Raw genomic sequence first — 27,594 nt, 5'->3', positions numbered from 1 at the left:
TGGAAAAGTGCAAATAATAGCACATTGTTTTGTAGTTGCTGGTCGTGTGGTGCCCTGCAAAGCAAAGAAAACGGAATTAAATGGTTCTTATTAAATAGTAGAAGAAGAAAACTCCCTCCGATTGCTGTTTTTTTACAAAAAAAGTTTAGTTTTAATAAAAACACCCCCATACCAAATACAACAAAAATATGGCCTACAAAGATCGCATTCTATCACCGCAACAATTAAAGAAATTGTCCGAACATAAATACTCATGTACGAATTCAAGTTTAATGGATCCATGGCTACAGCCCTGGTGGAATTGGCTGGTATCAAAAACTCCACTGTGGTTGGCACCAAATCTAATTACAATTGTGGGTTTGGCTGTAAATATAATTACAACTTTGATATTGGTCGCGTAAGTATGAGAAAAAGAACAAGAAATTAAAGAAAAAAAATAATGAATAGAAATAAGTATTGTTCAAAGAAATTTACATTATACATTTGTTCGATTGATTTGCTGCAAGTGTGTTTAATTTCTCTCTCTGTCGCTACTTGACCCTGAAAATCATTTCATTTTTATTTGGCAAACGAACACTAAACACAATTGCGCTAGATTTTCCTCCACAAACCGCACCGCCCAAACTCACCCCCTCTTATTTATTGTCTTTGGTTTTTGGCATGGTACAATTATAAAAGGTAACAGCAAATCCCAGCTGATTTGATTCCAACGTAATACTAGTGTCAATATAAATTTGACAAATTGTGTTTTTAAAAATCACCCAACAGGAAAATTGGGAACGCATACAATTTGAAATTGTTCTTTATTAATGTGGTCCCGTATTCAATTTACTCAATCTGCCTGCTGGGAAAGTTTGAGGAAGCAAATCTTTCTTGAAGGAATTACTCGCTTTTCCCAGCATTGTCATATGTGTTACACATATATATGGCAATGGCTCAATTAAAGGAAAGATGTGGAAGCGATAGAAATATAAATTTGATAGATTTTCATTCATGTTTTTCAATTTTTATTTTGAGGATTCGAAAATATTCCCTTTTTTAAAATAAAAATTATTTGATGATAATTTTTTTGTTTGTTTACATTTTTCTGTCAAATGAGTTGACACTAGTAGAACTTACAACAACAAATTTCCATGTGGGTGTTGTATCGTTTTTTGTACAACAACACTTGCTGTTACCTTTTATTATTATACCATGGGTTTTTGGCAGGAAGAGGAAGAATTCTAAAACGTCATCATTTTTTATTTTAAATGTCATTGCAGTAGATTTTGTGTGAGTGGAATAGGCTGCTTGTAATCTTTTTATTTATATCAACATGAATTCACATCTCTGCGGTCTACATGCATGTCTGCCGCCTGTCGTATCTTGCCTCGTTCCCTCTCTCTATCTTACTCTCTTTGCAAACACTTGTCATAACGTCTATTTCCTGTTATAAATTTAGATGAGGAAAACATTTTTGTAACAAGAAACATACAATGTAAGGCATTCGTTTTATTCTTGTTGTTGTTGCTGTGGCATTTAGCACACATATTAAAGACCCGTTAAATACTAGTTTCTTCTCCTAATATGTATGAATGACCCACTTATCTTGTTTTACTCTGCAAGATTGTGTTGTTGTATCGCTCTTCTTTGCTGACGTTGACTTGACTTTGCCTGCTTTCTGGCTAATCAGCTGTTCTTGAGTTATTTCCATTCTAGACAACGACAATGACTGTCCGTTTCTCTTCGCTGCTCTGCTGCTGCTCCTGATCTTTCATGTTTCACTTGACAATTGCAAAGAGATTAGACGGCTGACGGCTGTTTGATATTCATATCATGAACAAAATATACATGTGCGCCGCCGGCCGGTTAATACGTAATAAATAATGTCAAACAAAAAGTAAAATGAAAAAAAAATCGACAATATTAGAGAATCATTTATAATTATTACACTAGTTGTGAATAATTGTGAAAAAAAAATTAAGGAAATTGATGAGAGAATGACTAAGCAATTTATATAGAAAAAAGAGGGGGAAAAAATCTGTCAAACAAGACTTGAGACTTCGTTGAGGTAATGTTTATTGGGGAAGTAGGTAAGAAATAATTCTATGTATGGATATTTTTAAATTAAATTATAAAATAAAAACGTTTTTATTTTAGGGAAATGGAAAGTAATTTATACACTCCAACATAAGGGGGAACTTTGCAGGAATAGTGACATTTTTTTTAATTAAATTAACAAAAACGCATTCCAAAATGCTTGGACTTGACATGAGATTAGGTTTTTGTTAATGTTTGTGGGTATGTGTTGATAATTATTCTTACTAAAAATGGAACAATTCTAGTTTAGTAAAAACGATCAAATTTTTCTGAAATTTTTTCCAGAGGTAGGTATTTTTACCCTAATTATGGGGATATCTTTTTTTCTTGGGGGACGTACCCGGTTACCCGGTTATTTGACCCGGAAGTTCGGGTACGGGTACCCGGTTATATCCGGTTCTACGGATCCGGTTAATATAATATGGGTATCATTTTAAAGGTTATAAAAATACCTTTCCATTGAGTGGTAATATGATGGGGTTATCTCAAACCATTTTGGGGATATAGTCAAAAAACTGGGTTTTGGTCCCCGATTTTTTTGAAAAACTCCCTAAAAGTCGAACTTGGGTCCATTATAGTCCCTCTCCAAACAGGACCCAAATGATAAACCACAATTTGCCCTTTCCAAAATGGTGCGATATGTGACTGTATCTGTTGTGGATCAAAAGATATGGGCCTTAGAACCCTATAAAACAAGGAAAATCTTTCTACATGACAGAATCTCCTTTTAAATAGCATGGTGTTTTTTGGTTGACCGGCCTTCGGCCGGGGATTTAAGACTTTCTCCTATGGACAGATGCCAACACCGGCTAACGCGGCAGAAACTCCTTCTAAATAGAATATTTTTTTGTGTAGCCGGCCTTCGGCCGGGTATTTAAGACTTTCTCCTATGGACAGATACCAACACCGGCTAACGCGACAGAATCTCTTGTTAAATGGAATACTTTTTTGGGTGACCGGCCTTCGGCCGGGGATTTAAGACTTTCTCCTATGGACAGATGCCAACACCGGCTAACGCGCAGAAAATCCTTCTAAATAGAATATTTTTTTGTGTAGCCGGCCTTCGGCCGGGGATTTAAGACTTTCTCCTATGGACAGCTACCAACACCGGCTACGCGACAGAATCTCTTGTTAAATGGAATATTTTTTGGGTGACCGGCCTTCGGCCGGGGATTTAAGACTTTCTCCTATGGACAGATGCCAACACCGGCTAACGCGGCAGAAAATCCTTCTAAATAGAATATTTTTTGTGTAGCCGGCCTTCGGCCGGGGATTTAAGACTTTCTCCTATGGACAGATACCAACACCGGCTACGCGACAGAATTTTCTTGTTTTTGTAGGGTTCTAAGGCCCATATCTTTTGATCCACAACAGATACAGCCACATATCGCACCATTTTGGAAAGGGCAAATTGTGGTCTATCATTTGATTTTGGGTTAGAGAGGTACTATAATGGGCCCAAGTTCGACTTTTAGGGAGTTTTTCAAAAAAATCGGGGACCAAAACCCAGTTTTTTTACTATATCTCCAAAATGGTTTGAGATAACCCCATCATATTACCACTCAATGGAAAGGTATTTTTATAACCTTTAAAATGATACCCATATTATATTAACCGGATCCGTAGAACCGGATATAACCGGGTACCCGTACCCGAACTTCCGGGTAAAATAACCGGGTAACCGGGCACGTCCCCCAAGAAAAAAAGATATCCCCATAATTAGGGTAAAAATACCTACCTCTGGAAAATTTTTCAGAAAAATCTGATCGTTTTTACTAAACTAGAGTTAAGCCCTAAAAATCTAATAATTGTTTATAAATTTTACAGAGTGTTTCCAAAGGTCTAATGAAATTCCACATAGGAACAAGTCATGTTTAAAGTCATTGATTGAAATTGAAACTATCAGCCCAACGAGCCCAGATTTAAACAATTTACATACTTGCTGTTTTTTAATTTCAAAACGATTTCCTAGAAATAGGTGTTCAAAGATATTCTGTGCGTAGACAAGTTGCGATAAATCTACGTGAATAAATCAACTTTCAAACAGTAACATTTTAAACGGTTTCTCGAATGAAAATGTCAAACATTTACATATCGAAAGATTCCACAACGGAACGGCATATAAGTATGGTTTGCAACTTTCATCCCGAATGCCGAGTTACATGCTACCTAAGGACTATAGACGGATTAGGCTTTCTTCCTTTCTACTCAAGACACTAGAAAGGTTACTAGACTTCGAAATTTGGAATAACATCAATTTGAAAATGATTAGGAAATCCCAACATGCCTACATTAAAGGCAAATCTGTGTATACTGCCTACATGATGTGGTCGTTTCTGTCTCCTCTACTATGCCTTCTGGTGATAAAATTCGACCATCTCTTAAGATGAGGGTTGTAGCATATGCAGATGATGTAGTCCTGTTAGTCAGTTGGACATGTCTGCCGACTATCTCCGATATAATGCAGTATGCCTTATCAAATCTGTCTTACTTGGCCCAGGACAATTGTCTTGGGCTAAACTCCACGTATACAGAAATGGAACTCTTCGCTAAGAAACGTAAAATCGCAAAATTTAATCTGCCATATTTGGATGCAGCAATCATAAACCCTTCCTTAGTTGCAAAATACCTTGGCACAGTCCTTGATCAAAAGCTAAAGTGGAAAAGAACTGTTGTGGAGCGCATTAAGAAAGGTTTAAAAGCTCCTAACTCTTGCAAGAACTTGGGGGACTAAACTCCGAATTCGTACTTGCGTGGTGGCAGGGGGTCAACAAGCGTAAACTGCTTGCCAAAATGAGTAGCGTACAGCGGTCAGCGTCAATTGAAATTATAAACCTCTAGAATATCAATTTTAGAAGCTATAAACTCCTCCCAACTTCCCCCTTTTTGAAAATTTGAAGTTCGCTACCACCCCTTAGGAAATTTTGAAAACCCAACACCTGCAACCACAAATACTCCCTTCAATATTGATTACATCCACTTGAACTCTTAAAACAAAAAGATGACCATATGACAATATTTTAAAAATACAAAGTACTCCGTCTCAGATATTTCCAATAATAACTAAATGGTAGTTTCAACCCCCTAATTAATTTTACACCCCTTCCCAGCAATTCAATCCCAATTTTAGAAACCTTAAATTTTACTTAAAACCTAATTGTACTAAAATTAAAAGCACCAAAGCAACATTTTTGTGTATATATAGATTTAACCACATAATTACTATAATTTGAGGCTTAAAATAGTTAATACCCATGCGTAACGTATTTAAAAAAATGTTGGGATAGAAAATGAGGTCATCGTCATGCTAGAGAAAGTTAATTTTAAGATTTTCAGAGATATTTGCTCATTTACATTTGCTTGCTAAGCAAGCCAGTCAGTATATGAAAATAGTTCAAATTCCAATGCGGTTCAAGCGTTTAATATTTATTTATATCATTTAATAGTAAATACAAATGTTTCAAAATTGTTTAATTGATGGTAAATAAACAGATATTGTTTTAAATAATATAATGTAGGGCACATTGGGAGAATGCAAATTCGATCAAAATATTTGTGCAAGGTTGGCCCACAACAATTGTTACTGACAAAAAATTTTCATTTGAATACCAATTTCAATTATTATTCTTGTATGTTCTGGAACAGATCCCATATAATATTTCATATAGGAAATATTTCATAGATGATTGTAATTTATAGATACAAAATTGTTGCCGGTTTTTGTTAATCTTCAATTCATAAAAATACGTCAATATAATGAAAAAAAAAACATCATATTCTCGAAGTCCACTAAAGTTATTTTATACAAATCTTATCATTAAACATTATATTACTCGGAGATACTTATCATCATTTCGTTTCGTATTTAAATTACGTAGAGACGAACAGAAATGTGTTCATAAAAAACCCTTTGTAGATAAGGATTATGCGCCATAATACCGATCATGATATGAAATATATGATGGACATGACAACTACTGTATTTTGGGGGCCTACTGCATACATATATATATATATAGCATGCGTATAAGATTATAAAAAAATACGTGGTTGGTAAAAACTAAAAAGATAAGATTGTGATTTGAGGTACTTGAAGATTTTCATTTTTTCTTTATTTTTATAAAAAAATATTGATTTAGTTTTTTATGAAGTAACTTACAAGCCATGTGTATAATATGTAAATTATGATAAAGAATTTTCTAGCATATCAAAAAATATTGGAATTCCCCCTCAGCTCATTCATCTTGTGGTTAATAGAAGGTCCAAAGCAAATCTCTCCTAATTTGTTTTAATGCTTTGTATGGCCCAGACATTTTTTTGTTGTTCCTCCTCTAATACATTAGCACATAACTGTGATAACAATTCCGAGTTTTTTTGTTGTTGTTGCTATTCTCACATTTCAATGTTGTTTGGAATTTGTTATTATTGTTTGCGGCTCCGCTAGCTAGCTTTAATGAAATTCATGTTAGCAGAAAAAAGAGGAATCGCCAGATTATGTTCAAAGTCCACAGTGGTTTTTTCTGTTATTATCAAAAAAAAAGAGCAATATTTTTACATACGTAAGATTCAAACGCCACCGGCATTTTATGTGCACTTTGACGGGGGGATCCTGACTAACGATTTTTTTTGTTTCAGATCGGGAAAAAATACAGCTATCAAAATACCGGGTAATTTAAAATAAGACCTCTTGGAATCCATTTTTTTTTATGTCTCCACGCAATGTAGAATTTTTAAAAATATTTTATGAGTTTTATAAAAAGAGGGAATTTTTATACCCTACACAACTATGTTGTCAGGGTATAGCTTTATGCAGCACCTAGAGTTTGTAACACCGCGAAATATTGGTCCTAGGCCCACCTTTAAGTATACCGATAGTCTTATCTCGACTAGCTGAGTCGATCTAGTCATGTGTGTCCGTCCGTCTGTCCATTATAATTTGTAAACGAAAATTTTGCATGTAGGATGGGTTCTGGCCAATGAAGACCCCTATTGTTTTTGGTAAAGATCGGATAATATTTAGGGGATGAAATGGACCAAAAACCTTATTTTTGTCTTACTTTCTGGTCGCACTTGAGGCCGCAATTATGACCCAAACATCTTGAATTTAAATTGATACCAATCGCTTCGAAATTTTCCATGAGGTTCCAGTTATGCTCAAGGACAACACCTACAATTTTCCGTGATGATCAGATAATTTTAGGATGACCAAAAACTTAATTTGTGTTTTTTCGAGTCGATCTATAGGCCACAATTATAAGCCGAACATTACCACAGTACTCACGGTGAAGGGGATCTGGACAAGTAATTAGAAGGGCTACACTAAATACTATACTAACTAGAGGTGCTGTTGACCTCTAATCCGGCCAAAGGGTGCAAATATAACAAAATATCACCCAGGAATAAATATCCTCAGAAAGTTAGAGATCCGTGTGTAGGGTATCGTAGGGTCGGCCCCGTCCGACTATACTGCTCCGCTCACTGGTTTTAAAATATTTTTTTCAACGTGGGTTTTTAAAAAGATTTTTTCAAGGTGTAGTCGAGGCCGTGGATTTAAAAAATAAACTTTTTAAATTTGTCATCCTTTGGCGGAGGGTACAAAAAGTTCGTACTCAACAATGTTTTCTTTATTTTATGGTCCATTCCTTGGTGGTAGCAAAGTTCTTATCGGCCAATTCGCGATTATCAATTCGACATCTGCTGGAAAGCAAAAACAAAAGCCAATTGAAAAGGTATTCCGTTTCATTATCGTCATAAAGATGATGAGGGTTCATTGTTCGGTTCTAAATTTGAATATGGACTAATAAAACAAATTAAAATTTTTTTATCCCCCTAGATTTTTGTGTCTACAGTCTCGTGAGAATTTATTGCCCCGCTTTTGATAATTCCCATATGATTTGAAAATAAATGCCACTTGCTAATAATGTACATTCAACTCTTTTCACCTTTGGCCCAATTCGTTTTTGCCACTAAATAGTAAGAATCGATTTTTCTTCATTTACTGTTTTGCTTTAAATAAGAAATTTAGATTTAATGAGACAACAAGAAAAAATTCTAATTGGAATAACAATGACGACGAAGAGGAGAAGTACAAATCAAAATAGTTGCTAGTGCAAAAAAAAGCGAAGAGGGCAACTAAAAGTCAATGACGATTTTCTTTCTATGGGAATGGTCTGGTGGTGTGGGGCGAGCAACAATTTATTTTTTTTTTCAGCTATTAAATAAATTATGAATGAGAAGAAAGCAACAAATCAAATAGTTAGTCCAGTCACTCGGTCACATACATGATGAACTCTTATTGGCTAATAGACTGACAAAGTGACTGAAATGTATAGCAGAGTGTCTGTCCATTTAACAAGAGACACGCCATAATAGCAGCAGCAGCTGATTTATTTTAATAGTAATCAAAAAATGAGAAATGAGTTAAACGGCAATAGAAAAAATCTATTCAAAATAATATTTGTTTTTGAAATAAAAAAAACATTTTCTGCTGCTGTGTAGTCTCTTTGTCTCGTTGTTATATTTATTATAAAACGAAATGATTTGCGAACCAAGTTGTGTTTGAAAATCAAGTGCAATGAATCACTTTTTTTGAAGGTGATTTGAATTTTTTTCTCATTGAATTGTTTTATTATTGCTCTTTCACTCTCTCTCGTTTAAATAAATGTATTTTTTTTTACTATATTTGGCTTTGCTTTCAGACTTGTTGACGCTTTTTTTTTTTGTTTGTTGCGGGGGGTCTTTGTCGATTATAAAATAGGTTTTTAATTTAACCAAGACATGGATTTTTTTAAAAATATTTTTTCAACGTTTAACCAAGGCGTGGATTTTTTTTTAAATATTTGTATTATTATTTTTTTTCTCATTAGGTATAAAATCTTCCAAACCGAAAACTATCAATATTGGCCCATGTTTAGGTATAGCCTAAATTTTTGGTATTTTGGAAATTTTGAGCACGGTTTTCAACCGAATTGCCTCTAATTTGATTTTTTGGTGTCTCATTAGGTATCAAATCTTCCCTGCAAAAATGATCATTAACGGCCCATGTTAAGGTATAGCCCCCATATAACTGTACCGCCCAAATTTCGCTATTTTACGGATTTTGGCACGTTTTTCAACCGAATTTGCTCTAATTCGATATTTTGGCTTTTCATTGGGTGGCAAACCTTCACTCCAGAAATTATCAATATCGGTACATGTATAGCCCTCATTAAAGGTACCCTCAATTTTTGGTATTTTGGCAATTTTCGGGCATGTTTTTCCACCGAATTGGCTTTAATTGGATCTTTGGGTTTCTCATTAGGTATCAAATCTTCCCTGCAAAAATGGTCAATAACGGCCCATGTTAAGGTATAGCCCCCATATAACAGTATCGCCCAAATTTCGATATTTTGAAAATTTGGGCACATTTTTCAACCGATTTGGCTCTAATTCGATATTTTGGATGATCATTGCGTATTAAAGCTTACTACCAAAAAGTGTCAATATCGGTCCATGTTTAGGTATAGCCGTCATATAACGGTACCTCCCAAATTTCGATATTTTGAGGATTTGGCACATTTTTTCAACCAATTTGGCTCTAATTCGATATTTTGGATTCTCATTGGGTGACAACTCTTCCTACCAAAAATTATCAATATCGGTCCATGTTTAAGTACAGTAAAAACTCGCTAATCCGGATAATTGATTGCAGACCCCAATCCGGATTACCGAGATTTCCGGATTATCGAGTTTTATTAATCGGTTTAAATTTATATTAATTTGGTGATAATTTAATTATTTTTATGTTTTTATTAAAAATGAAAATTATTCATTTCAAAACCAGTGAGCGGAGCAGTATAGTCGGACGGGGCCGACCATACGATACCCTACACAACTACCACGAACTCCAACTTTCTGAGGATGTTTATTCCGAGTCTGAGTAATATTTCGTGATATTTGACCCCTCTTGTCCGATTAGAGGTCAACAACACCTCTTCCTTACTTTTTTCGAATATTCAGTACAGTCCTTCTAATTACTTGTCCAGATTACCTTCACGGTGGGTTGTGCTGTGATTTTCGGATTAAAATCGACTATAAAACACACAAAAAATTAAGTTTTCGGTCCATTTCATCCCAAAATTTTAATCTGATCATCACCGAAACTTGTAGGCGTTTTTCTTGACCATAACTGGAACTTCATGAAAAATTTCAAAGCCATCAGCGCGATATTTCCCCCTCTAATGTGGTAATGGGTTACTAAATAATTTTTGAATACGTAAGCACCTGTAAATATTTGACTGTAACTCCCACATCTGAGTAGATACATCACTATATTTGGTATCAATTTAAAGGCCAACCACTCCTCTTGAATATGCTATCAACTCCTCAGGTCTACATCCTCCAGGAGTAAATATATATGCCATAGAATACAAATTTTGTCATTTTTCACACAAAAGTCAGGGTCCATTTGACCCGCTAAATATTGACCGATCTTTATCAAAACATGCATGCTTATTCTCTGGCCCGATCCCCTTCTCCATGTAAAAATTCGCAATGTTTGGGCCATAATTGCGGCCTCAGGAGCGACCAGAAAAACCGACAAAAATAATGTTTTTGGTCCATTTCATCCCCTAAATCTTAACAGATCTTTCCCAAAAACAATAGGGGTCTTCATTGGCCAGAACCCATCCTACATGCAAAATTTCGTGAAGATTGGTCCATAACTGTGGCCTGTATCGTGTTTACAAATTATAATGGACAGACGGACGGACGGACACACATGTCTAGATCGATTCAGCTAGTCGAGATATGACGATCGGTATACTTAAAGGTATGTCTAGGACCAATATTTCGCGGCGTTACAAACATTTGGGGCTGCACAAAGCTATAATACCCTGACAACATAGTTGTGTAGGATATAAATATGAACGTTGAATATAATAGGTACCATTTTCAATTAAATTTGCAACGATTTTTTATTAAAATAAAAAGTAACGTATCTTTACAATCCGGATTTTTGAGTCAAATAGGTCAATCAATCCGGATTATAGGATACGCAATGGGTTGTGAAATGCAGTCCGGATTACCGAATAATCCGGATTGTCGAGGTCCGGATTATCAAGTTTATACTGTATAGTCCCCATATAACGCCACCGCCCAAATTTCGATATTTTGAGGATTTGAGCACGTTTTTCCACCGAATTGGCTCTAATTCGATATTTTGGATTTTCATTGGGCGACAACTCTTCCTACCAAAAATTATCAATATTGGTCCATTTTTAGGTATAGCCGCCATATAACGATATTTTGAGTATCTGGGCAGGTTTTTCAACCGATTTGGCTCTAATTCGATATTTTGGATTCTCATTGGGTATCAAATCTTCCCTCCAAAAGTTATCAATATCGGCCCATGTTTAGGTATAGCCCCGTCATATGGAGGAAATACCCACAATTTTTGATATAATAATTCTCTGTGCCATTTTTTTCAGGAAAAAAGTTTGCGAATAAAAAAAATTATCTGGGTAGAAAAATTTCTTTAGGAAAAAAATGAACTTATTAAAAAACAAATTATTTTTATATCTCCTTTTTTTCGAATTTCAAATTAATTTTTATTTTTTTTATTCTTTTTTCATTTCCAGTTATGCACCAGAAGGCACAGCCCCACCGCCACGATGGACCTGTCTACTCTGTGCCGTTGGCCTATTCATTTATCAAAGTTTAGATTCCATCGATGGCAAACAGGCAAGACGTACAAATACATCATCACCATTGGGAGAGCTGTTCGATCATGGCTGTGATTCGATATCAACAGTATTTGTGGCATTATCAGCATGTATATCATGTCAGTTGGGTCACTATCCCAATTGGTTATTCTTTCAGGTATGTGTGGCAACAACAACAACTGAGTTGTTCTCAACAGAGTAAGGGGTTTGAGGCACAAAACAACTCAATGACATTAAGGTTAATTTAATTTACAATTGTTTGTCACGATCTCTCTAATGTTGCGGTTTTTTCTTTCTCTCGTTCCGTCACAGTGTTTCTGTGCTATAGGTTTATTTTATTGTGCCCACTGGCAGACCTATGTGTCGGGCACATTGCGTTTTGGCAAAATCGATGTTACTGAAGCTCAATTTACCATTATCGGTATACACATGATATCGTTTTTCTTTGGCCCCGAAATCTGGATGACCAAGGTAAGTTGGCATTGAAATTGATTTTTTTATTTTTATTTTTCAAAATTTGTTGTTAATTTTGTTTTATTTTTAAGAAATAATATTTCCAGGAGATTGATAACTATATTTTTTTTATTGTTTGTGTTTCCTATAATGATTTTTGGTTGATTTTGGAAAAAATGTATACACTTACCCTTAAAAGTACCTTTTGAAAAAAAATTGTTGCTAAAACCTATCCAAAAAATAATGGGTTGTTATTTATGTTATATTTATATTAATATTCCCTTATAATATATCTACACAACATATATATAAAATCTCCTATTACTACTACTACCCTCCCATATATATTATATATTCTCCTTTAGATATTCGGTAATTTAGAATTATGGTCCACCTTATGCCTAATGACATTAGTTTGTGGTTTATGGTCACTGCGATATATATTCACTGTTATATTGGCCGGAGGTGTGGGCAAAAATGGCTCAACAGTTGCCGTAAGTTATATACAACAACAAACAAAAAATAAAATAAAAAACAACAAACACCAAACATACAAAAAAATTTTGCCGAGCTTTGAACTTATCATCAATGTTTGGTTATATCCTCTTTTGGCTAGATTTGTTTTTCTCCCCATTATATTTTTTTCAATAAAATTCTTTGTAACATTTCCCTTTGAAAAAAGAAAATCAAATACTTCCTTTTTTACTCCTTCAATTTCCTTTTAGTTGTCGATTACTACATTAATATAAAAAAAACTCCTATTCTATTAGTTTGGCTTTGTTGATGGTACATACATAAATCCTTTCCTTCCTTTCAAAACAGAAGATATTGAATTCCTACTTCTACTTCCCACCTCCCCTCTCCACCTCCCTCCCTTTGTTCCCTTAGATTCCTTTGATTTTATTGCCAGTTGTTTTTTGGTTGGCTTGGCTCCTCATTAAGGTTTCCAAATTGTAGCAGTTACTTTTTTTAATTCGTTTTGAGAAAGAAACAAAAAAAAAACAGATCTAACATGAAGTCCTTTTGCTGCAAAACCCAACCAATTAAAAACTAAATGATTATAGTTTTTGAAAGTTCTTCTTCTTCTCATATTGTATATTAAATAATCTTTCTACATGGTTTATCAACTACCCTACCCCTCTACGTACATACATACCATACATATATTTAATATAATAGTTTTTTGTTTGAATATAGTTGTAATTGTAGTAGTGATTTATATTAATTTATATACTAAAACTTGGGCTTATGGTTCATTGAAATTTACATACATTTTCCGAAAAGAAACAACAACAAAAAATGACAAAAAACTGTTAGAGAAGAATTCTTTACAAATGAACAAAAGTATAATTTTCCTAATGTCTAACTAAACAAATAAAAAAAATCCTACGGAAAATATTAAACGGATATTTTTTGTTATTGAAAATATTTATTTCAAAATCTTAATTTTTTCAAGTCATTCTGTGTCATTCCCTATCCAAGCCTTATCCAAGTCAGGCTTACAATATTTAAGATCGAACTTTTAATTTGGTATTTTTAACACTTATTGAATAGAATAATTTCCTACCAAAATAATCAATATTGGCCCTTTTATAGGGTAACCGTCCATATCTTAGTACCACCCAATTTTCGGTATTTTGTATCCTTCTGACACGTAATTTCAACCGTAGAAGCTGTAATTAGGTATTTTGGGTTCTCCTTGTATAGAAAATCTTCCCTTCAAAAATTGACAATATTGGTCCATTTTTTAAGGTAGCCCCCATATAACAGTACCTCCAGATTTTCAGAATTTTAAGGATTTCAAATACTTTTTTGTAATTGTAATATTTTGGATTCTCATTAGGTATAAAATCTTCCTTCGAAAAATTATCATGTTTAGGATTAGCCTCCATATGACGGTACCGTCCAAATTTCGATATTTTGAGAAATTGGGCAGGTTTTTCACCCAAATTTGCTCTTATTATATATTTTGTATTCTCATTGGGTGTCAAAGCTAACTACCAAAAAATATAAATATTGATCCACGTTTGGGTGTAGTCCCCATATAACGCTACCGCCTAAATTTCGATATATTGAGGATTTGGGCACCTTTTTTCAACCGAATTGGCTGTAATTTTATATTTTGGTTTCAAATCTGACTAGCAAAAATTATAAATATTTATCCACGTTTGGGTGTTGTCCCCATACAACGTTACCCCCTAATATTCGATATTTTGAGGATTTGAGCACGTTTTTCAACCGAATTGGTCCTAATTCGATATTTTGGTTTCTCATTGGGTGACAAGTCGTCCCTCCAAAAATTATCAATATGGACCCATGTTTACGTATAGTCCCCATATAAAGGTACCGCCCAAATTTCGATATTTTGAAATTTTTTTGGGCACGTTTTTCAACCTAATTGTCTCTAATTCGATATTTTGGATTCTCATTTAGGCAACAAATCTTCCTACCATAAATTGTTGATATTTATCCACTTTTTAGGATGGTCTTCATATATTTTTTATAAAAAAATAATTTTTTTTAAATTTTATTTATACAAAATTTTTTTTTTTATAAATTTTTTATATTAAAATCAATTTTTTTAGTATTTTTTTCGATTTCTTATCCGATATTTTCAAAATTTGGACATGTTTTCTCAACAGTTTTTTTTTGTTTTATAAATGTAAGATTTGAAAAAAATATCTATTACTCTCTAAAGTTTTTTGTTTTTTTTATAATTCATATAAAGTTTATAAACCTACCTACCCTAAATATAAAATAACTGTGTTATTAACCTTTTGTTTCATTAATTAATTAATTAAAAAAAAAAATTTCCAGTATTACAAGAAAAATATTAAATATTCAAAATATATATTATTGTGACTCATTATTTTAGGAAATTATTCAAAATATGTTATTGTGTGGAATATTTAATACTTAATTTTATTTTATCTGAGGTCAAAAATGACCTCGTTTTATATTTCTGTTATTAAAATACTGGAAATTGTCTATGTGTTTTTATAATACTAAATACATACATATATGTCATATATTTGTTTTTAGAATACTAAATTCATACATATTTATGTAATAACATTAATTTTTAATACAACAAAACCCTGGAACTATTATAATATATATTCATTTAAATTATTAGCTTTAAACGTTATATTATACTAAAAATTTAAAAATATTTTGTTTATTATTTACAATTCAATTTCTATCATTTCTACCTTCTTCCCCTTTCAAAAAATTGTACCCATTATTTTTTTGATTTTTTTATAGCTACCCATTATTGGCTACAATAAAAATTATATCATATTGTGTGGTATTACCATTTGTTATTTCGTTAATTTTGTGAATTTTTGCAAAATGTTCCTTGAAGGAGGCAGTGGCAAAAATGGCTCGTCAGTTGCTGTAAGCATTTATAACCTTATTTCATCATTATCACTACAACAAATTTTGGCTTTTAATAAATTTTCATAATAGCAGTTAATGTGTTTCGAAAAAAAAATAATATTAACAACAATAACCAACAAAAACAATAAATTTTAACCACCTAACCTCCACTGGGCGACCACCACCACCCTCCCAACCTCCCATTTCCTGTAAATCGACTACTGGTTGGGTTTATTTTTTATGTTTTCTAACATTTTTGCAGCAACATATTTGGTTTATTCCCTTTGTTTTTCTTATTAATGATGACGTGGTTTCAAAATAACATTTGGTGTTCATAAAGGTTTTTTATGATAAGTCGGATATGGCCATTCACACTGCTGCCCCATGTTTGAAAAAATTGTGGCAAGAATCCCCGTATTTTCTTAATATATATCAATAAGATTCCCAACATTTAAGCACCATTATTTTGGTTTTATGGCTGGCTCCCTACTCATATCGTTTTGTTATTCATGGTTCCATATTATGTTTTTCAATTTGCCAATGGGTTGATTTATATATCTATTTTTTTATAATTAAGGCTTATTTTTTATTAATTTCGATATTCATTGGGACTAAGATGGCCCCTGTCATATGGTATCACATCCTGCGTAACATTAATGGGAAGCTTTTTTTAATTCATGTATAATTTATAAGAATTTTTTTAAACAAAAAAATCCTTTATTTTAAGACACCCTGTGTTATTATTAAGTATAATATTACAATGTTTTATATAAGTTTTAATTATTAATTATATTAAAAGATTTATTTATCATAGTTTTATATTTAAAAAAAATTTAGTAGTAGAGTAAATTACAATTTTGAAAAAATCCATTGCATATACATAAATAATATAACGCCTGAAAGTATGCAACAGTTTTCATAAATATAGGCACCCACAATTGTTTCAATTAGTGCTGAATGCTTGATTTTATTACAATTATTTATTTTTACATCCTTCGCCATAAGATGGAGGGTATATAAAAGTTGTCATGCTCTTTGCAACACCTCGAAGTAGTCTTCGGAGACCCCATTAAAAATATAAATCGACAATCCGTCTATATTGAAATCCCATTCATATTTTAATTGCCATTTTTACCATGCCATGGACTTTTCATCATAGATGTCAATATCCATCCTCCCCATTATATTGTTATATTTTCTGCTTTGTCTTTTTCAAATATAAACCCTCTGATTTTTTAAATATTAAAAAATATTTAGTAACCATTATAAGAAATAAACCTAAAACAGTTAACCTTTTTTAATTTGGTTTTAAGTCTTCTGGAAATTATTTTGATTTTATTTATATTTTAATTTCAATTATTGTTATTTATTATTTATATATTTATTTGTATTATTATTAATAATACACATATAATTCATATTTTAATATATAAAAAACTTATTTTTATATTTTTTCCTTATCTTTCTCTCTCACATATCCTTTAAAAAAAACTCAAATCGTCACACAACAAAAAACACTTTGTTTTATTTTTTCGTCTTTTTCTGAAAATGTTAATGATTTATGATATAATAGCTGTCGTTTATTGGCTGTGAGTTGCGCATACTGCCTTTATATTTTGCCTTTGGCATTGATCTTTTGTTAGCGTTACGTTATGCCAAAGTAATAATGACTGAAGGATGTGGCAAAAATGGATCTTCAGTGGCTGTAAGAACGAGTTTACTTTTCTTTTTTAAATTAAAATCTAAATTATTTTAATATTTTTGTTTTGCATTTCATATCTTTACATTGATAAAGTAAAGCATTTAAATAATTTTTATTTTATTTGTTTTTTTTTTCAATTAGAATTGTATGTTTGAAAATAATTAGAGAAACATTTGTTGTGCATTTTGTTTATGTAGAGCACCCACCTACAACAATCATTGTAACAACTCACTGCCAAAGATATTTAAACATTGTTTTTTTTTTTTATTTTCTTACACAAACACTTTTTTATGTTTTGTTAATAAATTTTATTTAAATTTTAATTTTATAGCAATCAATCATAGTTTTTTCATATTTAAAACAATACAGCAATTGCCATAGGACGCTCATCAATCAAACGAATGATTTGTCAATATCTCTTCCTTCTACCTTTCTATTCAATCTCTCTCTGTCTCATTCATATCAACTAACAGTTAATGTTTTTTATTAATCTCTTTTGAGCAGGGTTAGCCAACAATTCATATGCAAACTGCTATGATTGTGTTGGACACATGCATAGATCCGTACAGAGTAGATCATGTCACAACCTTCACCTGTATTGTAACTGTTCTTATTAATTCCCCTGTTCACAGTCATTCCCCAGTACATTATACACACATTTGATTTTTTTAATAAAAACATTGCACTTTATGTTTTAACATGAATTTTAATTCGTTCATTCCTTGCATATTATTTTTTTTGTTGTGGAAACAATGTGTCAATTATAATAGGGCGCTCAAAACTCATTAATCAAAGCAAAGCAGTTGTCTCTGTGTGATCCCACTCTCTCTCTCCTTTTGACATCCACCACAATAAGAAGATGGCGGCGATAGCGCTGTTATTGATTAAAGACATCATGTCATTTAAACTGTATTGTTACAGTGCTTATTAATATATTAACATTTGATTATTATTCTTTTGGGTATTTTGATGTGTTTTTAATTTCTTTTAATCCTTTTCTGTGTATATTATATTAATTAATAGGGTTCTCATTAATCAAAGCAATAATGTGACAAGTTGTCTCTGTGTGAATCCCACTCTGTCTCTTTCTCTCCTTTGACATCCACCACAATAAGAAGATGGCGATAGCACTGTTATTGAATAAAGAGATGTCATTTACAAGACACTTAAAATGTTTTGTTATTTTTCTTTTAAATAAAGCATTACATCTTGTGTTTTGTAATGAATTTTAATTCATTTTATTTCTACTCTTCTTCTTTTGCTTATATGTTATTTTTCTTGTTTTGCAAAATCAAAGAGCAATATCAATAGGGCGCTCATTAATCAAAGCAATAATGTGACAATTTGTCTCTGTGTAAATCCCACTCTCTCTCTCGCTCGCTTTCATAGCAACTCCAATAAGAAGATGGAGATAGCACTGTTATCGATTAAAGAGATCAAAGCAAATACCCATAAACATCACATTTGAACTGTTTTGTTGCTCTTCTAATGTTTTCTCTTTTGAATCACAGCCATTTCCTCAGTTAATTTGAAATTATACATGTTTGATTTATTTTTTAAATTAAAAAATTGCACTTTGTGTTTTAATATGGATTTTTAATTTTATTTGTATTTTTTTTTTGTTCTTTTTTTTTGCACAATTACACCTCAAATAGTTTACTACACTGCAGCTCACACCGTTCACATTGCAAAGTATTGTATTTGTATATATCATTATTTGTATATATTTTCATATATTTATTTATAAATTAGCTATTAATTGTAGTTGTATTGTAGCATAGTTTATTTAAACAAGTAGAATATCTCTGTCTCATATTACTATAACAAAAACAACATTGCAATACAATACTGCACACACAAAGGTTTTAAATACAAACAAAACCTCAAAACCATAGATTATAGAAATGTGGTGGCAGGGTTTCGAAATTCAAAATGCTGTCTGTCTGGCTATCACAAATCAAATAAACTCATAGAAACTATCATGATTTCGTGTAAATATTGAATTAGATCAAAATCTTTTTTTTTTTTTATTTATTTGGAAATCTTGGTGTTATTTTTGAGTTTCTTTTTAATTTAAGATAATCACATAGCATATTTTGATTTAAAAACATATTCATTCAAAGTCTTCACTTGTCCTGAAAAAACAATTAAGGTTGTCTCACATCAAACATAATCACCATGTTATACTAACATCCGAACATTGTTCCCTTGTCTATACCATTAGAATACTAACTACTAACACTAGAAAATGTCTCTGTGTAATAATGTCTTCTTTACTAAACTCTGGGTTAGGTTGTGTTGTGTCCCTTGATTTTAACTAATCCATAACCTCATTGTTGTGTACGTTATTTTGTATTATAGTCCCATAAAAAATCTTGTGTTTCTTCCTATCTACCAATCTTTCTTTCTACCTATCCCCCCTTGTTGCATACCAAAATGTTCACCTCTATTATAAACTATAATTTTAAAGCCAAAAGATGTATTTTTTTAATTGCTTGTGTACCTATTGCGTCTAAATATCCTTAAAATAAAATATTTATATAAAAAATTAAATATTTTATTTTTGGGTATATATTTTATTATATTGATGGAAACAAAATGAAAGGAACAAATACCAAAGTATTGGAATTGTAAAAAATGTATAATTTTGATTACAAGTTTATATAAATTTGAATATGGGTTTACAAAATAATATAACAAATTGTTTGAAAAAAATTTCTTAATTTGTCAAAGCATTAAATTTTCTAAATACATTATTTTTTAATAATTTTTATTTTCTTTTTTAAATTTTTATTTTTTTTATTTTATAATTTATAATATATAAAAAATGTTAAAAGTTATTTAAAAAAAATATATTTTAAAATAATAAAAAAATATCCAATTTTATTAACTAAAATTTTGAAACAAAAAATATTTCAAAATTTGAAAAATTGAATAATTAATATTCAAGTTTCCAATTTTTCTCATTTTGTTTTCATTCAAATCTCAAATATATTTTACTATTTTTTTATCCCATCCTTTACTAATATTTTCTTTTTTAAATTTATTTTCTCCAAAACGACCATCGGGTATTCTACCGCTTCAAATACCATTACAAAATGCAGGGCACCAGTGTTTTGTCACCCAGCATACCATTGACCTTGGTAGTGCTACCCGCATTTATAATTGCTCAAAAATCTCCAGAAAATATTTTCACCGAACATTCGGCGCTCTATATTATTGCATTTGGCATGGTGGCGGCAAAAGTGACCAATAAATTGGTGGTAAGTAACACACCAGGAATAATTCAAAAATTAAATATTCAAAAAAATAATAAAAATGCAAAAAACAAAAATAAAAATTTCAAGGATTTTTTTAATTCTTACTTTGATATTTTAGTTTTTTTAATCCTTTTTTAAATATCGTGAAGTTTTTTTATATACATGAATTTTTGTTGTTTTTTATTTTTTTAATTTCGAAAAATATTTTAATTATGATTTATTTTTTGCCCTCAGATTGCCCACATGACCAAAGCTGAAATGGAATATTTGGATTGGTCTCTCTTGGGACCCGGTTTATTGTTCCTGAATCAATATTTCAATTGTGTGGTGCCAGAAATTTGGTTGCTATGGTTTACACTGATTTGGGGTACACAGGATCTTGTGAGATATTGTTCACAGGTGAGAATGAAAATCTTTTTAATTTTTTTGAAATAAAAATATTAATTGTTCCATATTTTGTTTTCAGGTTTGCCTTGAAATCTGTGCCCATTTGAATATCCAACTATTCACCATACCCTATCCACCCAAGGGTGTTAAAGCTCAAACCTCATCATCATCATCGTCCAAGGGAGGCCAATCAGCCGCGGCGGGGGGTAAAAACAAAAACGTACAAACTGTCAATCAAGGTACTAATCCTCCGGTCAAACACAAAAAGAAATCGAACAACAACAGCACCACCAATCATCTGTGGGAGGCCAAAGATGATCTAAATGGACTCTGAGAATTATTATTTATGTTAGATGGTTCCTTCTATAACTATTACTATTACTACTGCTACTACCACTATTCTTTATTGTTTCTTTTATAATTATTAAATTGCTAATTTTTTATATTTTCAAGTTTTCTATTTTTTTTTTTAATTTTAAATAGAATTTATTATTAGAAATTTCTTATTATATTTCTCTCGATTTTTTGAGTTTCCAATTTTTCATTTTCTTTTTCTGTTGTATGTACGATATATGTGTGTCAAGGAATAGAATATATTATTATTATAAATAAATAAAACAACAAACGGAATAATTCACAGATGAAAACAGAATATTTAAAAAAACAAAAACAACAACCAAATAAATAAAAAAAAATTTATAAAATATAACAACAAACAAATTGAAATGATGAAATAATATTTTTTAGTTTAGACAATGGAAAAAAATTAAAAACAAAAACAAATTATAAGAATGAAAAGCAAAACAACAACAACAAAATAAAAATCAATTCATTGTAAACAAAATTTGTTTTATTGGTGTTTAAAAAATGGGGTTTTAATTATTCTTATTTTATAAATAGAAAATCTCCTCCTTCAAGATTAAAGGCCTCTGATTCCAGTGAAGAAGAATTTATATTCCCAATTTGATAATCTTTTATTGGTATATATCGAGAAGGGTTTTTAATGTGGAGAGGTACTAGAAGAGGTTGCTCTCTAGACCCTTAAAATATAATTTTTAAAAAAATCCACGCCTTGTTGATAGACCCTTAAAAAATATTTTGTAAAAAATCCACACCTGTGGATAGATCCCAAGTCCCTCTCAATATCATCATGAAAAAGTCCCTCTCAATATCATCTGGATAGTTCCTGGAGAACTTCCGGATAAATTTGATGGAGTCGCTGTCCCGTCCGACGTATGGGTTACAGTAGTTAACTGCTCTCCGGTACATTATCTTGGCAGCTACTGTGTATCGAAGTTTCCATGATATCTTTTAATAGTCTTATATTAGTACTTGAAAGAAATATTTAAAAATCTGCTATTATATTCAGTTATTCTAGCATTTTTAGTTTAAGGAAAAAAACTACATTTCTCCCCCTACCCAATAGTGAAACTTTCATTCAAATATCTCCATTCGTTGCCGAGTTATGGCAATTTGAAATTGACCATGAGTCAAAATATAGCTGCTACGCGATTCTGTTTGCCTGGTATGGCAAATGGAAAAACTGAAGAAATTGCAATTGCCCGAAAACAGAAAAATGCAACTGCGTTGCCAGATTGTTTGCATTGTGTTTCTATGTTAGTTGAGGAAAAATTGTGAGCATACTTTTAGGCGTTACACAAATGCAGAAAACATGGTCAATTTCAAATGGCCATAACTCGGTGATGAATTGGGATATTTGAATGGAAGTTTCACTATTGGATTGGTGAAATATTGTAGTTTCTATGATGAAACACATAAATACAAAATACAAGAAACAATGTTCGAATTTGATTTTTTATTAAACAACAAATATTAGGAGGATAACTGAATTTGAAACAGATTTAAAAAATTCAAGTACTAAAAGAGGACTATTATTGAATTGTTTTTTTTTTTTTATAGAATATTTCTTCAAGTACTACTGAATTGTGATATTTTTTCATTATATGCTTTCATTATATAATTTATATTGGTATTATATTTAAATATATAATTCTCCATTTTTTCTTCACATAATTTTTAAATAATATTGGGTTTATCGATTTTTTTATTTCACATTTAAAATAAATAACTTTAAAATATATCTTTAACATCAACATAAACAAGAATATTTGTAAAAATGAAACTTTGAAAAAATTAATTCGTTAGGAATATTAAAAACAAAATTGCGGAAACAAGGTAAAAAACCAAAAAATTCTATACATTAAATTGAAAAAAAAAACTCTTTACAAGTATATGTAAAATTTAAACTTTTTCAAAGAATTCTTGATTTTGAATTTTGTATAGTTTCCTTTTTTTCAAATATGCATTTTCAAAAAATTAATCAATTCCATATCGCGTACATCCAGTGTCACACGACCCCTATGCAGTGTCAACATATAGGCATCCTGCAATCGTTGGGTTACATACATTTCCGATGCCGCCTGTAAGGCTTCCAATGCCGGCGGTGTAATTCGTTCGACATACCTAGATGAATCGAGCATAATTTCACGTATTAATCGGGCAAATGGTAGACGTGGTATTAAATAATCGGTACGATTTTGTAATTTTTGCACATCACGTAAGAACATCATATCCCGTTGTATAGGATTTTTTTGTTTACGTTTTTTCTTAACGGGAACAGGGGGTGCTGGGGGTGATGCTTGTGCTTGTTTTTCTTGGGCAGCGGACGTAGGGGATTGAGGAGCATTCTGTTTGGTTGGTGGTGGTTTTTCTTTTTTGCCTTTAGCAGCTGGTTTTCGTGCGACAGATTTTTTAGTGGGTTCTGTAATAAAATAATGATTGGGAAATAAATTAGAATTGAACGGAAAGATAGATCTATAGTTAGATTTTTCTTAGGTAATCGATTAAGTTACTTACTTTTCTGTAAACTGGCTTCTTCTCTTCTACTTTCCGTTTCATCCTGATGATCTCTTGACTCATCTTGATCCCGTCTACTAGCCTCGTCCCTTTGTGAGATAGATGCATTACTACTGGAGGCATTTTGAACATTTCGATTTTCGGCCAAGGGTTTTCCTTTAGCTTTGGTTGATTTTGGTTTTGCCTTGGAGGTTAACGTTGTTTTGGGAGTTGCATCTACTTAGAAAAATAGTTATAAAACGATAAACATTGTAAAATTTATTAAATCTCTAACTTACCATCTGCATCACCGCCACCACCACCATCTCCTGCATTCTCTTTATTCTCCACCTCAGCTTTTGGTCTTGTAGCCGATTCCTCTTGCGAACTACCCGTCCGCAGAGTTGAACAACGTCTTGGCGATGGATTTTGTATATGACTGGTGGTAAATTCTAGACCATAATCTGTAGCATTTACATCACTTTCGGGTGTACGGAAACCCTCACTGGGTTTAACAGGTATTGATGCATTTTGTCGTCCTCGTGGACTACGACGGGGAGTTTGTGTAGCATTGCCATCGGAAGTGGTCTGATCGGCATGTGTATCATCCTCAGTTGTACTACTTTCACCCAAACTACCGCCTCGTCGCTGAACAATGACACTTTCTTTAACTTTTGATCGTGGACCAGCACGGGGCATTGTTTAACGATTTAGGAATATGTTCACTGAAGAATCTATTATTTAAAAATATATATTTTAATGGTTTTGGTTTAGTTTTTAAACAAAAAAATACAACCTTTTATGCAGGAGGGTTAACTTTAGGTGTTAATAGGGTGGGGTTTATCGCTTCTTTTTCCCATAAAATTAAAAAATTTACTCCACAAAACGAATTTGGCAAAAATGGAAATATATCATAAAAAACACTTTTGAACACAAAAATATTGCAAAAATTACAACAAACACTAATATTTAATATAAATATTATTGTATTTAACGTATAGAAACCAGTATTTAATCAAAAATTTTAATAAAAATCCACTGCAACCCAAAATAACCAACAATGCGCGCCAAAGCAAGCAAAAACAAACAAGGGTGATGTTGATCGACTTTTGCTCTCACTCTCTCTTGTAACTGTTTAGAATAATCGAAGGTTTATATCTTCTTTTTCTCCCAACATCAAAAATAAAACAATATTTTTTATTATAACTTTTAATTACGATATGAAAACACTTTTGACTTGTTTATAAACCAAATTAATTAAAAAAATAACAAAGAAATCACTGAGAAACTTCCATTGTGTGCTACAGCATCCAAAAACAAACTAGGGTTACACAGATCGATTTCTGCTCTCTCACTCTCTAATCACTTGGTAGAATAATCGATTAAAGTTATAGTCTTAATTTGTCAGAAATAGCGCAAAATAATAATTATTTATTAATAATTCGCAATTATAAGAGCACAAAAATAGTTTATTATTTTTTATACTACTGGGTTTGCAATACAAAATCCTTGACTGAGAGAGAAAAACCGCAAAAGATATACACATTCGATAACACAGTTATCAATTCTTGATGTAGTTTTGGTAAACGCCAAATTGTCTCTATTTGCCTTAATTAGTGCTGCTACGTAATGTAACGAAGGGTAATACTCACGTAAACGCATGGCAATTGCGCAAATATATTGATGTTTATGAAATTATTTCATAAATTTGTTATGTTATCAAAAGGACTCTCTATGTTATATATTTTTGTCATTATATCTAAAGCCGAGAGCGAAGAAACGCAAGAACTAGTAACATTAGTTATCAATTATTGATATAGTGTTGGTAAAGGACCATTTGACTTTAATTAGTGTTGCTACGTAACGCAACGTATGGTAATCCTCAAATTAATTGATGTTTATAGAATTAATTGATAAAAATTACATATTTTGTTTAATTTTTGAATCTTGAGCTATAATAAATTTGAATTTTAATGAATTTATCCCAATAAACTGCAATATTATACCAATATTGGGATGTTTGTTACAATTTTAAATGTTTGAAGGCCTAATTCTCTGGAATATTTTTTTAGGTTTGAAAAAATTCATTGGTCCCAACGGAACTTTGGAGGACCATATTTCTACATTTCCCAAAGGGGAACATATTTATTTGTAATCAATGCCCTTCGCACTGCATGTAGTAAATATTGCAAAATAATCATCGAGGATTATTTTGCAAATACATAATAATACATTGAGGTCCTTACTCCGACTCGTAAATTGAAACTACCATTGGGATTGGTTCGAATACTATTCCATTTTAAAATGATCTACTATCGCAACCTAAACTTGACCTGTTCGGAAATCTCCTTCTCTAAAAACCCTTATAATTTGAACTCCGAATAATAATCGACTGGCGATTCTAACCATTATCGCATTGGTCCGAATACTACTTGGCCTGAGATTGTCATAATCGGCTCGTTGTTTTATGAAAATTTTGGATCTGTATCATGAAATATTGGAAGCTGTAACCGGCATTACGTCCCAGGTTAATACCGGAAGAACTATTGCTGATTTTTTCTGCCTATAAAGTATTAAATTTCATATGTTCGTCATGTGAATTTTATATTGCTGCTATAATTTGGAACATATATGTATATATGCGAAAACACCTGGGTCTGAAAGAGATTTCTCCCCTTATATATTCAGGGGTAGGTCAACAAAATAGGCTTCAAAATTTTGGCAAATTCAACAATTTGGAAACATTTTGTCGCTTTTTTTAATCTGCTAATTTTTCTTGCCAAAATTAACGGCGACAAACACACACAAACATTTTCAACAAACAAAAAATTTTGGGGTTATGTAACAAATTTCTTTTTTAGTTCCAATATTCCACTTGTTATCCCGTTGCCTTTACAGCACTTTCTATCGGACATATTACCACATTGATATTATTTTCTAAAAATTTGCAAACTTTTTTCCATTTTTTCCAATTACGTATTTGTCTGGAATCATCGAAAGATTATATAAACATTAGCTGTTCGCCAGAGACGTGTGACAGCTAACCAATACACTCACATGAAACACACAACATAATATAGATTTTTCTTTTTTTCGTTAGTAAATATTAATTTACATTCGTTTATTACTCTTCATTAATTAATCACAAACATTTTGTTTTGTTTAAACATTTAATTAAATAAACCAACATTTAATCTATTCCTCATCATAGTTGGGAGCTGGAGACTTAACTTTGCTGTAATCTCTGATGGGCGAATAGAATTTGTATTGCTTTTCTTTGTATTCTTCCCATGGTTCAGGATTGGCCGAACGATTCCATGTTACATCGGGATTTCTGGTGGCCAAACGGAGAGTGTACAAGGCAGAAGCCAAGGCACCAGCACCGACACACACATAAAGTGGGATGAGGGCTGGATTTTTCTTGATCGATTTCAAACTGAGACCTTGCATGATTATGCTCTGTGACGACAGCAGACTTGGTTGACTCGAGAATAATACTAAAAATTATGGAAAAATTGGAGATGAGCAAAAATGACAGTGCAGGGTTGTATTTTTTTCTGATTGGCATGTTGTGTGGAGTTAATCGATAGTGACTATCGATAATGGTTTTGTTTTTCCAGGCAGAGAATTGTTGTGGCCGGCGGCGTGTAACAAACACAATCAAAAGTGGCTGGAGAAAGCGTTTAAACTACTATTACGATTATTATCTATTTTGTAACTAATTAATATTAAATAATAGTAAAAATAAAATTTTTAATATTAATAAAATGTATAAATT

General features: G+C 31.8%; 3 protein-coding genes across 3 annotated transcripts; 1 reads left to right on the top strand and 2 right to left on the bottom strand.

The window, feature by feature from the left end:
- The first annotated feature begins 189 nt into the window (after window positions 1-189).
- On the top strand, window positions 190-21,294 carry LOC133325648 (cholinephosphotransferase 1). Its single transcript, XM_061534369.1, has 8 exons — window positions 190-397; window positions 11,697-11,937; window positions 12,093-12,251; window positions 15,498-15,629; window positions 17,185-17,316; window positions 20,418-20,576; window positions 20,808-20,972; window positions 21,040-21,294. The coding sequence occupies exons 1-8, from the start codon at window positions 273-275 to the stop codon at window positions 21,292-21,294; spliced, it is 1,368 nt and encodes a 455-aa protein (XP_061390353.1). The 5' UTR covers window positions 190-272.
- A 1,969-nt stretch (window positions 21,295-23,263) lies between these two features.
- On the bottom strand, window positions 23,264-24,515 carry LOC133325644 (histone H3-like centromeric protein cid). Its single transcript, XM_061534366.1, has 3 exons — window positions 24,116-24,515; window positions 23,838-24,053; window positions 23,264-23,742 (listed from the first exon to the last, which is right to left on the bottom strand). The coding sequence occupies exons 1-3, from the start codon at window positions 24,513-24,515 to the stop codon at window positions 23,276-23,278; spliced, it is 1,083 nt and encodes a 360-aa protein (XP_061390350.1). The 3' UTR covers window positions 23,264-23,275.
- A 2,495-nt stretch (window positions 24,516-27,010) lies between these two features.
- LOC133325646 (cytochrome c oxidase subunit NDUFA4-like) lies at window positions 27,011-27,301 on the bottom strand. The gene has a single exon (XM_061534368.1). The coding sequence runs from the start codon at window positions 27,264-27,266 to the stop codon at window positions 27,012-27,014; it is 255 nt and encodes an 84-aa protein (XP_061390352.1). The 5' UTR covers window positions 27,267-27,301; the 3' UTR covers window position 27,011.
- Between the last annotated feature and the right edge of the window lie 293 nt (window positions 27,302-27,594).

This window comes from Musca vetustissima, unplaced genomic scaffold, assembly GCF_032173495.1.
Source record: "Musca vetustissima isolate MV318-11 ecotype Yass unplaced genomic scaffold, APGP_CSIRO_Mvet_v1 utg18455, whole genome shotgun sequence".
NCBI classification, from domain to species: Eukaryota; Metazoa; Arthropoda; class Insecta; order Diptera; family Muscidae; genus Musca; species Musca vetustissima.
This window is presented reverse-complemented; position numbering and strand designations above follow the sequence as displayed.